The 17,914-nt window shown below is 49.7% G+C and overlaps 1 protein-coding gene across 1 annotated transcript; it reads left to right on the top strand.

The window, feature by feature from the left end:
* The first annotated feature begins 258 nt into the window (after positions 1–258).
* TFAP2C (transcription factor AP-2 gamma) lies at positions 259–9,030 on the top strand. Its single transcript, XM_004460465.5, has 7 exons — positions 259–525; positions 2,053–2,538; positions 2,643–2,694; positions 3,963–4,179; positions 4,671–4,789; positions 6,615–6,759; positions 7,507–9,030. Exons 1-7 carry the CDS (start codon positions 478–480, stop codon positions 7,790–7,792), a joined length of 1,353 nt encoding a protein of 450 aa, XP_004460522.1. The 5' UTR covers positions 259–477; the 3' UTR covers positions 7,793–9,030.
* The last annotated feature ends 8,884 nt before the right edge of the window (positions 9,031–17,914 follow it).

Raw genomic sequence — 17,914 nt, forward strand, 5'->3', positions numbered from 1 at the left:
GCAGGCGCGGCGGCGACCCCGGCCTCGCAGGCCGGCGGCTGTCAGGGCAGGGCCGCCCACCCGACCCTGCTCCCGGGCCCCCCGCGGTGCGGCGCTTGGCGCGGCGCCAGGCCCGGGTGTGAGGCGGAGCCAGGCTGGGACTGGCTCGGGGCCGCCCCGCCCGGCGGCGGGGCCTTCGCGCCAGCCCCCGGGGAGGAGTTATGATAATTTCCTTCTCATTAAGGCGCCCGGGTCCCCCGGCTATCGCCGGGACAGTGCGGGCGCGGCTCCTCGGGTTCACGGCGGCAGCGTCTACACTCGCGGCGGCGGCACCCACTTTCCCAGAGCCTCCGATGCGCGTTCAGTGACCTGGACAGCTAGGACCGCGCTCGCGGCGGCAGACGCCTGGCCACCGTGACCCCAATTTTGGATTTACCGCTCGGGGGGTGGGGGGACCCTGGATTTAACTGGCGACTGTTTTGGGGGACGCCGGACGCCATGTTGTGGAAAATAACCGATAATGTCAAATATGAAGAGGACTGCGAGGTGAGCTGGGGCGCAGGGGCGCAGCCGCCGGAGGTCGGGAGCGCGGGCGCAGGAGCAGGCTGGAGGCGCAGGCCGCCGCCTCTCGGCGGGACGCGGCCCATTCCTCCGCGCGCGCCGTCGTCCATCTCTCCAGGGCCCCCTCTCGGGGTCGGGCCATTTTTGCACACCAAGCCCTCGGAGCCTGGCTGGCAGTTCCCCCACGACGCTGGCCGGTCAGTTTCAGGCGAAACGCAACAGCCTCCGCTTCCCGTTTTCTCGGAACAACTCCGCGTCTGCAACCCTTAGACGTGGCTTTTACGCACGAAACCGCCGTCCACGGGAGTCCAACGAGGCGGCCCGCCAGCGACACCTTTGCGGAGTTTCCTCCAAGGCGGGCTTGTCACCTGCCCAGCCACCTCCTCGGGGAAACAACAGAAGTTTGGCTTCCGAGAGAATGGGGGCTGGGGAGCGTTGGGGGGGCCTGGGGCCAGATGGGCCGTGAGGCTCCGAGTGCTCCAGCCTGTCGGACAGGTTGAGCTGGAGTTCCGGAGCGTGGGAGGAGGGAGGCGGCGCGCGGGAAGAGGAAGGAGGCGCGGGCGGCGGCAGGCGAGCGCCAGCCGCGGGGAGCGGAGCCGCCGCCGGGGGGATGCCGGGAGCCCTGGAACTCGGGGGGCTGCCCCTGCCTGCAGGCCCGGACACTTCCTGCAGGGGGCGACGGCGCCATGCTTCTCCTGGGTCCCCGCCGTCCCACCCCTGCGACCCCAGGCGCAGACGGACCCACCACCTTTAGGAGCACCCGGGAGCCGTGGGGCGAGGGGCACGGGCGCAGGCAAGATCGCCCGGTTTTCGGGCTCCTTTTTCCGACTGTGCTCCATGTGCGGGGACTCGAGGCCGGGCCGGGCGGGTCGCAGCCTCTACCCCCACCCAACCCGAGTATTAAATCCCGATCAGAACGGGTCTCCCTGCTAAGAAGGGCGATCTCGGGCGGAGCAGTGGTGGCCTGGGGGCGCCACCCGCCCGGAGCTCTTTGTCCCGAGGGCGTGGAAGGGAGGGTCCCCGGGGCGGGAGGGATGCGCACTTCCCCAGCCGCGCGCCTTATCCGCGCCCGCCCCCTCCCCACCTTCCTTCGCCCGGCGACGCCAACTTGTGCGGACTCGTGAGCGAGCGCTCCCTGCCCGGCGCGCGCCGTGTGCCGGCTTTCTCCCGCCGTCCCGGCCTCGCCTGGCCCAAGGACCGGGGTTCGGGCTTGGCGCCTCCGAGCGCCTCGGGCGTCAGGGCGCCCAGATCAGCGCCGCTGGGCTGGGAGGACGCCCTAGCGCAGGTCTCGCCACCGGCTTCCCTTTCCTACAAGGACGCGCGACGCACAACGAAATCCCCGGGGCCCCTTGCCGGGGGGCGCCCTCCGACCCGGGCCCGGGCCCTTCAGGTCGGGGCCGGGTGGGGCAGACGCCCGGGCGCGCGCGGCCAAAGCCGGGCTCGGCCGCGGCGGGCACTTCGCAGGAGCGGGGTTTCGTCCTAAGAGGGTCTCCCGTTTTTTTCGCCCCCCAGGATCGCCACGACGCGAGCAGCAACGGCACCCCGCGCCTGCCTCACCTCTCCTCGGCGGGGCAGCACCTCTACAGCCCCGCGCCCCCGCTCTCCCACACCGGGGTCGCGGAATTCCAGCCGCCGCCCTACTTCCCGCCCCCCTACCAGCAGCTGGCGTACTCGCAGTCGACCGACCCCTACTCGCACCTGGGGGACGCGTATGCCGCGGCCATCAACCCCCTGCACCCGCCGGCGCCCGCCGGCAGCCAGCAGCAGGCCTGGCCCGGCCGCCCGAGCCAGGACGGGGCCGGGCTGCCCGCGCACCACGGCCGCCCCGCCGGCCTGCTGCCCCACCTCTCGGGCCTGGAGGGGGGCGCCGTGGGGGCCCGCAGGGATGCCTACCGCCGCTCCGACCTGCTGCTGCCCCACGCGCACGCCCTGGACGCCGCGGGCCTGGCGGAGAACCTGGGGCTCCACGACATGGCGCACCAGATGGACGACGTGCAGGTGAGCGCGCTCTGGCTCCCGCCGCCGTGGGCTGGCTCTCCAGCCACCCACACCCGGGTCGGGACTCCCCGAATCTAAAGGAAACTTTGTCGTTCTCTCCCCAGAATGTCGACGATCCGCACCTGCTCTTGCACGATCAGACTGTTATTCGCAAAGGTAGGCAATGAGCGAGAGCATTTTCTCTCCGGTCCCAACTCGGACTGGCTCTTAACTGTGTTGTGAAGTTCGTAATTTGTTGGCAGGGTGGAGAGGGGGCATTTGTTGTCCGACGAGGAGCATCTGGGTTGAAGAGTATGGAGGCGACTGGAAGAAAGGTTGGAAAAAGGAGTTGAAAAAAGAAGGGGATTCATATCTGACCTAAACGGAAAAAGAATGACATTAAAAGTGGAGTAAGAGGGAAAACTGCTGGCGCCTGGGGGTGTGTGGGAAGTAGGGGGAAACGACTTTCTGCATGATGTTTCTGTAAACTTACAACTACTGAAAGAAACATGTTGAAGGAAGCAGGCCGGCAGAATTTTTTTGCTCTTTCTCAGAATTAAATAAAACCTTTTTTTTTTTAACCTCCTAATTAATGTTAGCAGCTTTAGAGAATCTTAAGAGCGAGTTAACACTGATTTAGTAATGTTTTTAAAGGGAAGAAAAAAGCCTCTTAGTTGAGCCGTCGGTTCCGTGACATTTTCAGTGCTGAGTGAATTCATGGGATTTTGAATGCGAACATACATATCTGGGAAAAGTTCTCAATTCTGACCTGCAAGAAAAGTTTTGAAACTGGCCTACCAAGAGTGATCCTGTCAGGCAGAGGTTGGGTTTGTGCAGGTTAAGGTGGGGGATTTGGAAAATTGGATTAGTTGGTGAGTGGCTTATGAAATTAAGTTACATACTGACTGGATTACCAGTTTTGGGGAGGGAGTAGTCTTAGGCAATTACTTCTGTTATCTTGAAGTTGAACTGCTTAAATAGATTAGGGGAAGGGACTCTTAAAAAAATCTCAGAAAATAACTAAATCTGGGAACTTTTAAATGGGCTTGTTTGTATTTTTAAAATTTACTGTGACTGATTGCACTGAATGGTTATTGGCAAAGAATCTGGATGTGTCCAAGGATTTGGGTTGTTCTTTGTGGGAGTATTCAGCAATCTTCTCAAGGCAAATATTCCAGTTAAACAAATTTTTTTAACAGTGGCTAAAAGATGAAAACACTTGCATGCTTGAGCTCTAGATTGATTAACGTCTCAAGGTGTTGACTTGTGAATTTCAGATTCTATTATCCCTGAAGAATACATGGCTTTAAAAAGAGGTGCATGCAATTTATAGCCCAGTATCTGACATTTGTCTAATTCCTGAGCTTTGGCCAGAGGTTTTGAAAATGTGTCTTGCTCCAGTGTCGCTCTTCTGTCTGATGGCCAGTTTCTATCTTCGTTTTCAGGTCCGATTTCAATGACCAAGAACCCCCTGAATCTCCCCTGCCAGAAGGAGCTGGTGGGCGCCGTGATGAATCCCAGCGAGGTCTTCTGCTCAGTTCCAGGAAGATTGTCCCTCCTCAGCTCCACGTCTAAATATAAAGTGACAGTCGCTGAAGTACAGAGGCGACTGTCCCCGCCTGAGTGCTTGAATGCCTCGTTACTGGGAGGTGTTCTCAGGAGGTAAGGACAGCCTGGACACCGTGGTGGGTTGGTTGAAGGTGAAAGTATAAGAGAACTGGGAGGTATTTTTAACATTTATGTAACTTTTATACCTAACACTGAATTCTAATAGACTCAGAAAGTGCCAAATGTAGAAGGAAGTGCTAAAACAGCGCTAACAAATTATCATTTGGTTAGTTTGATTCCGTGTATGAAGTGGGTAATCTGTATTAGGGGTAGTTCTGATGGATTTTGTTCCCTCAGGAATTGTTTTGGGCTGCGACAAGTTCCACAAGTGAAAATTTATCTGCCCCAGGACAACTTGCAAGGCTCTGTGACTTAAAGAAAAAGAAAGAAAGAAAACGGCAATGCTAGGAAGGGCTTTTTAACTTTCCAGGGATTAATTAAATGAGAACCTGTATCGCTCTGGGTTATGATTAATCCACGTGATGTAGGTAGGCTTTGATTTCAGTTTTGACAGCAGCAGTCACAGTCAGCTTTTTTCCACGCAGAGCTAAATCCAAAAATGGAGGCCGGTCCTTGCGGGAGAAGTTGGACAAGATTGGTTTGAATCTTCCTGCGGGGAGACGGAAAGCTGCGCACGTGACCCTGCTGACATCCTTAGTGGAAGGTCAGTAGGGCTTTGTTTTGGTTTGTTTCATAGCTTTTACTTTGTGTGGTCTCTAATACTTACCCTAAAGAAAAGCTAGGAAACCTGAGCGTCAAAGCAGTCGGAATTGTCATAAATTTCATTACAAAGAATCAGCAAGAACTTTGATAAAACATGGAAATATTGAACTGTTAAGTATTCTGTTCTGGGTTCCCCAGAAAATCACTAAAAAATAGTTTTTTTCTTAACCTGAGCGATCAGTCTGGGGGTGTCGACACTTCCTGTCCAGTGAACCAGTTTCTGAAAGCTGCAGCTCTGAATCTATTGGTTTGTTCACTTTAATGGGGAAAAAAAGCTGGTTATGGGGCAGACAGAAGCACTGTTTTATATATATATATATAATGGGATTGTGCTTCCTTACTATAAGAGAAACGCCAGTAGTATCCATTAGGATGTCCCAATGTACTATTACTTAATTCCTTTCCCCTATCAAAAGGGGGAAAAAGGTATAGTAGTACACACTAGTTCCATTATGTGTGAGCTTTTCTCCAAAACTTGTAGTATGTTTCAGTGTCTTGAATGGTGGGATTCCTCCACAACCTCGGAAATAGCTAAGAATTCAGGCAATACAATGAGGGGGCGAGGAGTAAAGGATCAAGTAAAATAATAAATTTTTAAAAGCCAAATAAACATATTATTGCACTCAGGAAAATGGAGTTTGTGCGCAGCAAGGCTGGTCCGGTCCTGCAGCCCGGGGCAGCTTTCCAGTGCTCGCCTGTCTGCAGGGCTCTGGGCTCTCCTGGGAGATAGGGGAGCCAAGACTGCTCTGGAGGAGCAATACAGTCTTTTTGAACACCTTTCCTGATCTGGTGGTGTAACTGCGGTGCTGCTTGGCAAGGTCCCTGGCGCTACCCTTTGAGTGTCTTTGGAGGACAGAGCTAGGAGAAAAGCGCTGCCTGCTAGAGAAAAGCTGTCCTTGGAGAACGGTGGCCTCCTGGTGTGAGGTTCATAAACGGGGCTCCACCGTGTTCGATTCTATTGCCTACTCGAATAGGGAAGTATGTGTGACCCCCGTGGCTCACAGATTCTGATTTAGGAAGTCTGGGGATGTCCCACCACCTGGATTTTTTGGAAAAACAACAACAAATCACAAGTCTGGAGCTAGGCAAAGCCATCTCTGGCAGGAGATGACTTTAAAAAAACTTTGGTCCCCCTGCCCCAGTAACTTTTGGCAAGGAGATGAATAGTCCAAGTTGGTGGTTGGGGCTCTTGAACTTTTCCAATATGAAACTCACTCCTTCCTCATAAGAGGATCGCCGAGACCCAGGCCTCTTCCGCAAAGGGGCATCCAAGTACCATGTAAAATACTAATATTTTTTTAAGGAGTTACTGGGGATTGAATCCCAGGCCTCGAACTTGCAAGCAGGCCCTCAACCACTGAGCCTACAGACTTTTCTTGACACAATTTTATAAAGAGAAGTGACTAGTTTTGTCTAGTGTGTTCATCACATGTAAATCTTCCTCCTTCCCCATAATGATGGATGTATTAGGAGAAAGCATGGTGTTGTCTTAATCTGTTTAGGAGGGGAGGGCTGGTCAGAAATTTTCAACTACAGCTAAAAAAAATCTGGAGGTCTTTGCCTTCATGTTGTATGATTTCACCCTCAATATTCCTGGGGTGTAGAGGGCCTGTTGGAAGTACCTAGGAAGTTTCTACCCACCAGCTGATATTTTCCCTGTGTATGATTGCATTTGAGCATAGGAAGGGACTGGTAGACAGCCCTAAGAAAAAGGAAAAAGACTAGTTGGCTGTGCTAACCCTGTTGCCATGACTTGACTCTAATAGGAGAAGCTGTCCATTTGGCTCGTGACTTTGCATATGTCTGTGAAGCAGAATTTCCTAGTAAACCGGTAGCTGAATATTTAACCAGACCACATCTAGGAGGGAGGAATGAGATGGCAACTCGGAAGAACATGTTGCTGGCTGCACAGTAAGTATCCAGCCTTGAACTTGATTGTTACTGATTCATTTTCCAGACGGTAATGCTCTGGGTCCAGCAGGGTTCTTGATCAATAAAGAATATTTATTAATAAATTAGGATGTCTTGAGCAAAATACATTTTAAAAAATCATAGGGGAGTTTCTTTTACAGATTTTAACATTTTTGTATGGCTTGGATTCCTGTAATGAGTAGAGCAAAGGAGTATATTGCTCTGTTTTGTGTGTGCGTGCATGTGTGTTTGAGCTGCTTAGTTCAGTTCAAAATACGAGAGGGCTGCCCTTTCATTAATGTATTTGCATATCTTAGAAAAATGTGTTGGGAACTATTTGTTTTGTCACATCAGTGAAGAATGCATGCCTTATGTCTCCTTTAAATTGTAATGATGAGGGTGGATTTATAGGCGACGTTTTGTGTACAAATTAAACGTCTCAAAAACGCCTTAATGCAGCTATGGGATCTCTCATAGAAACCAACAGTAAATTGATTTTTAAATTATGGTAAATGAAGCAGAACTACTCAAGCCGGGAGACAGGCAAAGGAAGCCCAATAAAGCCTGCCTTTAGAAAGAGTGAGATTCTGGGAGATGCACGATTCTCCCAGAGGTTCTTTTAAACTGTACTTCCTTAGCTCTGTCCAAAAATCCTGATTGCCTCCCAAGTGTCATCCTCGGGTTATTTTGTCCTGCGGACACTTCATTGGACCGATAGCTCACCGGAGCCTTTGACTGTCTTTGCAGGCAAGTGTGTAAAGAATTCACAGACCTTCTCAATCAAGACCGCACACCCAATGGGAACAACAGGCCCACCCCGGTCTTGGAGTCCAACATTCAGAACTGCTTGTCTCATTTCAGCCTGATTACCCACGGTTTTGGCAGCCAGGCCATCTGCGCCGCCGTGTCTGCCATGCAGAACTACATAAAGGAATCCCTGATAGTAATAGACAAATCCTACATAAACCCGGGGGACCAGAGCTCCGCCGATTCGAACAAAACCCTGGAGAAAATGGAGAAGCACAGGAAATGAGATGCGGCTGAACAAAGGGCCAAAGAGGGAAAGTACAGGACCGGAGTGCCCAACGGATCAACACCCAGCCTGGACTGGGACAAGCCCTCTCGCCTGGGGACTGAGTTTGTGACCTACCTGACTTCAACTGAAGCGGCTGCCATCAGTTCTGATCGGCAGGGATTTTCCCACGCCCTCCTGTATTCTTTTTCTAGACCTGAAGTGTCTAACTTTGGACAAGTATCAGAAGGTGACCAGTACTGACAGGTTCTTTACTCATTTAAGCTTTTGTTATTATTTGAACACTGTTATTCCTTTCTCTGAAAGTGGTGCTAAAAGTTTTAGAAACTTTGAGATAAATTTCCTGAGCTAACAAAAATCACACATTTCCCTGTTGAAATGGCAAATTGATGCGATTTAGATCAACAATTTTTTTTTGGTGCATTAAGACAATGGTTATGTCCACTAAAAAATATTTTTAAGTGTTTAGCTTCTTCAGATATCAAATCCTTAACAGTTGGAGGAGGCAATTAGCTGCCTAACAACTAGCGAATAATTGGCATTTAACACTTCTAAACTCCTTGTTCAAAGGGGGCCCTACTAGTTTTACACCTGTAGAAACAAAGCCTGCTGATTTTTTGTTTAGTTTTTTAACTTTTAGTAGTTTAACTCTTCAAGGGAAACTTTGAAATGACATTTCTTTAAGGTACTGAAGCTTTATTTGCATATTTATTTCAGATCTTGGTTTTTAGCGTAAACTTGAAAAGAGAAGGCAAGAAGCTTTTTGTTGCTGCCTGTTGTCCCTAAGTCCCCACGGAGGCTCTGGGTTTTGAGGAACAGTGTGTTGAGTGTACAGATTTTATTTATGCGTAATTTAAAGGGGTCTGTAAATAATGGTGAACTTCCTACGCGTTTTTGAGAAAATGGGATTTGATTTTAATAACTTTTAAAGGTGATGGGTAGTCTCTTAACACATCTCTAGGTTTCATTCACATGTGCACAGGGTATTAAGATATAAGAGGATGCTGGGTTCTTGATGTGAAGGCTTCTATTAAATTGAAGCCCTCTCTCTGTTCACAAAGCAATAACTTTATGTTGCGTACCTGTGCGTACCTGTTAGGCCGAATCCTAAAATGAGTGTGGTACAGTGTGTGTGTGGGTCAGTGGCGGTTTGGTACTGAATTCCGTGGCTGTAAACGGTCCCCAAACAATTCTGTTGTGTATACCATGTCTGTATAATAAAAGTATTCTCGATAGAATCTGTGCAAGTCTGGTTATGATTTGATTTTTTTTTAAGTGTCCGAGATGAGTGGACTAGTAGCTGAGCTAATTTCTCGTTAATGACGGCGGCTTAGTTAAAATGACAGTGCGGGAAAGTGCTGCAAGAAATCTCTCCCTTGAGGGATTTCTCAGCGGCAACCGGGAACCTTCAGTTCTCACCAGTGGCTCTCAACTGGGAGTCCCGGGTAATTGTGAGGGTCATTCATTGACTTAGGACCAGAGGTTTTTGAATAACCTCTCATAGTTAAAGGCGACGCAGTTGAAAACACTGCCTTCAGGTCAAGGGGCCATCTCCAGATGGTGAGAATAGAAAGAGTATCTGGGGAAGACAACTTCTTAGGACTTGGCATTGAGCCAAGTGTGCCAGCAACGGAGGTGTAGAATACCTGTGTTTTCAATGAATCAGAATTCTTCCTCTGGAAACAATGTGCATCTATCCATGGCGTCCTACTTGGCTTGTCCTCCGGGGTAAATCCATTTGATACTGGGTCTTTGTAGACTTTTATTTTGCTGGGGGTGGGGGGTAGTAGGAGGGTAGGGGGTGGGTAAGGAGTCTCGGGCTGTGTGCTTACCTGGATGGCTTGCAAAGATCTTGGATGTACAGGGCCAATACTTGATCCAAGTTGAAGTGGCCTGGCAGATCCTCCAGGAAATGATAAGTTTATAGTTGGGCTTGAGTGGCTGGGCTTCAAAGGGAAGTGGGAGCAAAAGGATTTTCCACATTGGATAAGGCCATTGCTTCAACTCCAGTCTAATAAGCCTTAATTCATAATTCTCTACCCAATGTTCAGCAAATCCCGACTCGATGTTGGCATTAGGTGTTATTAAGTAATTTAAACTCTGCCAGCCTAATACTTTGCGCTTGGCAGCTTGTCCTTGGCCACTGAACGTTCCCATTAAGTTGGATTTATCTGGTTGATATGTCAAGATCACAATTGCTTTGCTTTAGAGCAGCAAAAAGAGGTCTTAAGTTGGCAGTTATTTCTCAATCAAGACTTGAGACTTTGGGTGTTAAAAGGAAGTTAAGGGGGCAAAGGGCCGAAGGAAAAGACTGTTTCTTATCAGCATCTTAACGTGCTTTTGGACTGGAGTCTTACTTTTAGGAGCTGTGCCGAATTGCAATGCAGAAAATGTTCTGGAAAAGCCCCAAAGTCAACCCAGGATTGAAGTGACTCACAAGCAGGGCTTTTTGCCTGCCTCCTTGCTCTGTTCTCCTTGATCCTCCTTCCCAGCGGAAGTCCACCCGGTGGGCACTGGGTTGCCTGTATCTGGTGCACAGTAACAGGCTTTTCTTCCCAACACCTCTGACCTGGTCCCACATCCCCTCAGGGGGGTTTTCCTGGGACCTGGCTGCTCCCGGCCTTGTCCCTCAGGCTCTGAGCTGGAAGGCTGCCCTGCCCCTTGGGCACTTGTGCCCCTCAGGCCTGCAGGTAGACCCTAACTTTTCTTCCAAGCTTCCCTGTTCGTGGGGGCCCACTCTCTCTCCTGACCTGGAGCCTGCAGCTCGGTTGCACCCAGGCTGTTGGACAAACCTGCCTGGCTTTCTCTTCATACACATGGCCATTCTGAAGTCTTTGCCCTCTGGGAGAAGGAATTGAAGATGCTTCTATTTCGCCCCCTGGTTGCACTGAGGCAAAACCCATCAGTTGTCTGATGCACACGCAGTCCAAGGTCTGCTAAAAAAGGACTGCACAGCAGGATTGTTTCTCAGTGGGAGAGCCCTGCGGACAGTGCCTTCGTGCCCCCTCTGCTCTGTCAGGACCTGGGCAGGCGAGGGCGTAACCAGGTGTCTTCAGTGTGCAACCCTGCCTCGTCTCCCTGTTTTCGGCAATTTAATCGGCGGGGAAGGAAAGGGGCAGTACTAAGCTGATCCTTATTTGAAATGATTCTTATGATGGGCGGGAGAACAGAAACTCCTCCGAAGCCTGGCAGTGGCTGGCTCCTGGCACCCAGGACCTAGTTTTATGGGGGAAAGGTCGGTGACCAGCTGTTGTGAATTCCCATAGAGGTTGCTGCTGTTTCGGAGGAGTTCTCATGATTTCTCCCATCTTTTCCATCTTTTCCTTCTGGCCTGGTGGTGACCCTTAGCAATTTTCTTCTGTAGCCAGCTGAGCTTAGCGGACAGTGAAGGATGCCATCCCCTTGACCGTGATAAGGATTTGCTTTCAAAATTTTGATGCCACAATGCCTGATGCCCTCCTCACGAGACTGGATGCTGCTCCTTGATGATAATGAGAGTTACTGATTTTCTTTCTCGGACTTAGGTCTATCTTGGGTTTCTCTTCCAGTCGACAGTCCTCATTTGCTTCTCTGAAATCCTCAGCCCCTTCCCCTGGGAGACTTGACTCTTGCAACCATCACAGCCTGGCTCGTTCCTGGTTTTGCCAGCCCAGGCTGGCTTCGTGCCCCCAGCTCCACAATAATGCAAGGCGGCTCCCATTTTGGAAGCCTTCGTCCGCTGGTAACATGGAACATGATCTTCTGTAGAAACAAACTTCTTGACCTTGTGATTTTTTTTTTTAATTGCTATTCCATTAGAGCCCATAGTTTCATGGTACGCTCAGTTGTTTTCTGGCATCATTGTAAACGCTGTAATTTCCCTGCTTCTTTTGGATAACAGCTTGATGGGGGAGGTGGAAAGAAGAGAAGAGAGGAAAATGAGCAGAGCTGAAAGGCAGAGCTGAAAGGATTCCAGAGACTTGTCCAAGGAATAGTTTTTGTTCAGAATGTTTCTGAGGTCAAAACTCGCTGTTTCTTTCATGACGTGTGTAATGCTGCTTGTGGCTGCTCATGTTCCGAGGAGAGCCTTCAGGAGTGATGCTCCTGCGTGAGAGCGTGAGAGCTGGGGCAGGGGAAGGGAGGGTGTCTCGGCATCTGGCCTTGCGGAGGCTTGAACTTTGGGACTTTGCGGGTAAGCACTTTTCCCTTCATTTTCTTCTCGATGATCTTTTTGTGGGTGTCATCTCTGCACAAAGAACAAGAAAGCCTCTTTTTGGTCTAAACATCTAGGTCGGGCACATCTAACAGCCTAGAGGCGCTTCATGGTCAAATGGAAACTCACGTCCCTGTTTCTTCCTCAAGATACACTTGTTCATGGGTGCCTTTTCCAGGAGCAACTGCACCCCTCAATGACCTGAACTCTCCAGAGGAAGTCATCCCCATCCGAGGGGGTTTAACTGTAACCCTTTCCCTTCTCCCTTCTACTTGTTTTATTTTGTTGGCTATGTCTGGAGTCTGGGTACCCCACACTGACTCTCCACGCAGTGCTGCTAAAGCCGGAGGATAGCAGAGGTGCCGGAAGGGTTCAGCTAAATATTGATGTCCTCCTGTTGACTTTGACATACTGAATCAGAAATTCTGGCTATAGGACCCAGGAAGCTCTTACCCGAAACAAACTTCTCTTGGTGATCTTGCTGGTAAGCCGAGTTCAGGAACCACTCGCATCTCTTAGAACTCTAAAATTTTACTTAGTCAAATCCCTTCCGGAGAGGGGATCTGACTGGCTCTGTGTCTCCAGCACCTCCTCCAGGCAAGAGGCTCCTGCTCTTGTCCTCCTACCCTACCCATTGTCCACTGAGCCGTGGGGACGCTTTATGGCCTGATGGTCTGGCTTCTCCAGTGGACTCTGCTACTGTGCTCCTGAGGGTATGGACCGTGTCTGAATTGCTTTCTAGGCTGTCCCCAGGCCCAGCACAGGGTAGATGTCAAGAAGTTACTGTTGGGGAAGTGGATTTGGCTCAACCGATAGAGCGTCTGCCTACCATATAGGAGGTCCAGGGTTCAAACCCAGGACCTCCTGACCCGTGTGGTGAAGCTGGCCCACGCACAGTGCTGATGTGCGCAAGGATTGCCGTGCCACGCGGGGATGTCCCCTGCGTAGGGGAGCCCCACACACAAGGAGAGTCCCCTGCAAGGAGAGCCACCCTGTGTGAAAAAAAGTACGGCCTGCCCAGGAGTGGCGCTGCACACACAAAGAGCTGACGCAGAAAGATGACAACAAAAAAAGACACAGATTCCTGGTGCCACTGACAAGAACAGGAGCGGACACAGAAGAACATGCAGCAAATGGACACAGAGCAGACGGGGGGTGGGGAGGCAGGGAGAGAAATTTAAAAAAATATATATATGTATGTAAAGTTACTGTTGAATTACAGACCAAGCTGGGGCAGAGTGGGGTCAACAGAGTGGTCTCTGCAAATGGCCTTTTGACTGCTCAGGGCCACATGGGCATCCAGAGCTGACCCACCAGAAGGGGCTACCTCTGCTGTTCTCCCACACTCAGCCATCACACCAGGGAAATGCCCCTTGGGGAGGGGTGTGTGTAAGGCTCAAATAGACAGTGCCTACACAAACTAGAATGTCAGAATCTTAGAGACAAACTGGTCTCACTGTATTTTGCAGATGGGGAAACTGAGGCCCAAAGAAGGAAGGTTCGCAAGGTCCCATGGCCCCATCCCATTTTATTTTCTTTAGACTCAGGAGGGAGCTGGGCTCAGTATCATATCCTGATTGTACAGAGGAGGATGTAGTCTTGCAGGTTCTGTAGCACATCAGGAACACTAGACTCTTCATTTGTTCAAGGCATCGTCCTCGGGCACCTACAGTGGTTCGAGTACAGCTTTAGAAGCAGGGAAACAAAAAAGTGAAGCATCCTTAGCTGCATGGACTTGAATTCTAGTGAAGGAAAGCAGACAAATACATGTTTGTTGGGTGGTGAGAAGCACAATGGAGAAAAAGAAAAGTGGGAAGAGGGGCTGTTTCAAGCTGACTTTGGGTCACCAGACCATTCCACGTCTGAATGGCTCTGAAGGTCAGCAAAACTCTCAAGGTCACAACTAGCCTCTGCAGAACTTTGACTTCTGGAATCCGTTCTGCCCTTAAAGAATCACAGAATAAATCATACCCTCTTCCAAATGACCCCCTCAAATATTTTAAGACACCTGTCATGATTCCTTCAACAGTTCCTCTTTTCCAAACTTACTATCTCTGCTTCTTTCAGCTAGTCCCCATGTGGCTTGGTTTCCATGATCTGTACTTAACAAATGGCTGGACAAAAATATAAAATAAACAGAAAAACAAACAAACATACAAATGACTGGAGAAAATAGAGACTAAATACTCAGTTGTGATCACATTTAAAAGAAAAATAAGCTAAGAACTGAAAGAGGTGAGAGGGCAAGCAATGCAGATAACTGATCTGGAGGAGAAAATTCCAAGGAGAGAATTTCAAAGTATGTGCAAAGGCTGGACATAGAATGTGTCTGGTATATTCCAGGAGAAGCAGAGAAGCATGTGGCTGGAATGGGATGAGCTGGAGACAAGCAGCAGGAGATGTGGGGATTGTGTAGGATTCTGGATCTTACTTCCCCCCAAAAAAGATGAGGTAGCCAGTGGGGTCTAGGCCACTGAAATCTGATCTTACGTTTTGAAAGGATCACTCAGCTGATGAGTGGCAGGGAAGCTGGGGGCTGTCATTCTAGCTCTGTCTGCCTTTCAAAATCTAAGTCCCACTTCACTGTGGAGTGTCAGGGAGGAGAAGAAGGCATGCTAGATCTGTTTTCATTTGTTGACAAATGTTTACCAAATACCTCCTTGATATCAAGCTTCAATCTAAGTCCCAGATAAAGACCCTGCCTGCATGGTGCTTGCAGTCTAGTGGGGGCGCTGGATGACAAACAGAGATGGACATTTCAGATAGAAGCAAGTGCACGTCTTAGTTTCCCAGCTGCTAAAACAAATACCATTCATTGAGTTAGCTTAATAGCAGGAATTTTTTGGCTCATGGTTTTAGAAGCTAGGAAGCTTGCTCCCTCCCAGGAGTGCTATCTTCTGGCTGACCGGCCATCTCTGGGGTTCCTTGCCTTTTCCATCACATGGCGGTGTCTTCTTTTTCTCCTAGATTCCATTGACTTCCAGCATCCAGCTGCTCCTATCCTTCTCCTTCCACGTGCAATTTCCTTTGTTAATAGGGACTTCAGCCGTATTGTATCAGGGCCCACCCTCATTCAGTATGGGTACACCTTGACTAATAATTGAGAATAATAATCTTCAAAAGTCCTATGTGCGTAGCACTACTAAATGTTTAGAACTTGCAGTGGCTTTCTGAATTATTAAAATAAACTGTAAACTAATAGGTTGGGTTTTTTGGTTTTTCTTGTTTTTTTTGGGGGGGGGGGTTCTTTTGTTTTATGGTTTAGTGACTGAAGCCTTACAAGGTTATGTAGAGAGACACCATCTTCGGTACCAAAAATAGACAAGAGAATGCTGTCAGTCTTGGTGTACTGCAATGTGAATCTATACTGGTGAAAACAACTTTTTGTTCCCATCTTAAAACCTTAGTTTCCTTTTCTCATTTGTGGCTTTCTGCATCACCCTAAAAAATAGATATATGAAAGTCCTATTTACAGATGGGTTCAGGGATTGGGACCTGAAGCTGCCTTTTGTGGGGGACATGATTCAGTCCCGAGCAGTTCTTGGAAGAAAATGAAACTGTGTGCTGAGGAAAGAAGCTTCAGTGGGGCAGTCAAGGCAGCATCCTGGAGGCAGTGACGTTCGAGCTGAGCCCTGGTTGATGGGAAGGAACTGGATAGACCAAGATCTGGCGAACCTACTGTGCGTGCTCTTTGCAGCCGAGTTCCTGTTGATACATAAAGACCCTGGGGTGCACCCGTGGGCATAGCAGCACTATTCACCATAGCCAAAAGGGGACCGCAACCCAAACGGCTGTCAGCAGATAGCTGGATACACAAAATAGGGTCTAGCCATACAAAGGAGTCTTATTCAGCTTTCAGAAGGAATGAAGCTCTGATACGTGCTACAGCATGGGTGCTCCTGGAAGGCATGACCTCATGTCGAGCGAGATAAGCTAGACACAAAGGAACAAATATCATATGATTCCATTTATATGAAATAACTAGAATACGCAAATTCATAGAGACAAGAAGTAGATTAGAGGTTACCAGAGCCTGAGGCCATGGGGAATGAGGAGTTATTGTGTTTTTTTTTTTTTAAAGATTTATTTTTATTTATTTCAATCCCCTTCCTGTCCCCCCCCCCCGCCAGTTGTCTGTTCTCTATTTGCTGCATGTTCTTCTTTGTCCGCTTCCGTTGTTGTCAGCAGCATGGGACTCTGTGTTTCTTTTTGTTGTGTCATCTTGTTGTGTCAGCTCTCCGTGTGTGCGGCGCCATTCCTGGGCAGGCTGCACTTTCTTTAGCACTGGGCGGCTCTCCTTATGGGGCGCACTCCTTGCGCGTGGGCCTCCCCTACGGGGGGACACCCCTGCATGGCAGGGCACTCCTTGTGCATATCAGCACTGCACATGGGCCAGCTGCACACGGGTCAAGGAGGCCCGGGGTTTGAACTGCGGACCTCCCATGTGGTAGACGGATGCCCTAACCACTGGGCCAAGTCTGCTTCCCAGGAGTTATTGTTTAATGGGGACAGTTTCTGTTCGGGAGATGGGAGAACTTCAGTAATGAATGGTGGTGATGGTAGCACAGCATTGTGACAGTGATTACTATCACCGAATTGTATACTTGGGACATTTTATGTTGCACGTATGTCACCGAATACAATTTTAAAACAAGAAAATGAACTAAGCCTCTGGGGCTCCCTGGGCTGTCCTGGCGGAGTAGCCCAGACCAAACCTTGGCTTCCTCTTGCTGACACCTGCCCGGGAGGGATGGGGACTGGAGCTGAGGGCACTGGACCTGATGCCTCCCAGGCACCTGTGCAGCCGCCTTGTACAAGTCCATGTGGCACATTCGGCCCATGTCAGTGACCTGGGGCTACAAAAACCACATGGATTTGGAAAGCTTTTGGACAGAGTGATGATAAAAGGGGGAGGTGGCTATTCCACCTGGTACCTCTCGCTGCTCCTCTTCCGTGCGGAGCCTTCGAAGGTTCTGCCCTCCCCAGATGACGAGCTGCCCACGGCCACTGGGACTCGGGGACCAGCTGCTTAAGTGGGTCAGGCCACACATGGGGACTCGTGCCCCACGGGGCTCACGGTCCTGGCATGGTCCCCAGGCAGCAGCTTCCCAGGGAGGATTAGAATTCGATACAATAACAGTAAGAAAACGAGTCATAATAGCTACGGCAGCATCCATCAGCAGACAGCGTCCTCTGTGCCGAGTTGCACTTACTCTTAAAAATTCTTTTGCCTCGTGTACATAATATATTCTCAGGGCTCAAAATTCAAAAGGAGACGGAGATAGTTGTCCTCCTTTGCCCAGCCCCCCACAGCCCCCCTTGCAACCATTATCCCTGTTTTTGTGTTTCTTGTCAGAACTTTAAACAAATACAAGCAGAAATGTATGTGTTTTTCTTGTTGTCACACAAACGGTAGTGTAGTATATCTCTTTGGCACCTCACTTCCTAATTTAAAGAATGTATCTTTGAAATCATTCCTGGAGCTTTAAAAAATAACACCAGAAACAACAGTAGGTCTTCTTTTTTTGTTCGTTTCCTCTGGGCCAGGCATTGGGCGAGGCGCTTTAAATAGTGCTGGATATGTCGTGCTGTGCAATGTGCTGTATGGTATAGTGCTGTGCAGTGTAGTGTAGTGCTGTATAGTGTGCTGTATAGTGTAGTGCTGTGTAGTGCTGTGTAGTGTAGTGTAGTGCCGTGTAGTGTAGTGTTGTGTAGTGTAGTGTAGTGCTGCGTAGTGTAGTGCCGTGTAGTATAGTGCTGTGTAGTGTAGTGCCATGTAGTGTAGTGCTGTGTAGTGTAGTGCCGTGTAGTATAGTGCCGTGTAGTGTAGTGCCGTGTAGTGTAGTGTAGTGCCGTGTAGTGTAGTGCTGTGCAGTGCCGTGTAGTGTAGTGTAGTGCCGTGTAGTGTAGTGTAGTGCCGTGTAGTGTAG

Source organism: Dasypus novemcinctus, chromosome 24 (assembly GCF_030445035.2).
Source record: "Dasypus novemcinctus isolate mDasNov1 chromosome 24, mDasNov1.1.hap2, whole genome shotgun sequence".
Taxonomy (NCBI): Eukaryota; Metazoa; Chordata; class Mammalia; order Cingulata; family Dasypodidae; genus Dasypus; species Dasypus novemcinctus.

What these genes read in the sequence shown, in the direction of transcription:
- TFAP2C (XM_004460465.5), top strand. Translation starts at nt 478, where the DNA reads ATGTTGTGGAAAATAACCGATAATGTCAAATATGAAGAGGACTGCGAG. An exon ending in CTGGGAGGTGTTCTCAGGAG is followed by an intron (nt 4,180 to 4,670) that starts GTAAGGACAGCC and finishes TTTTCCACGCAG; the next exon opens with AGCTAAATCCAAAAATGGAG. An exon ending in GCTGACATCCTTAGTGGAAG is followed by an intron (nt 4,790 to 6,614) that starts GTCAGTAGGGCT and finishes TGACTCTAATAG; the next exon opens with GAGAAGCTGTCCATTTGGCT.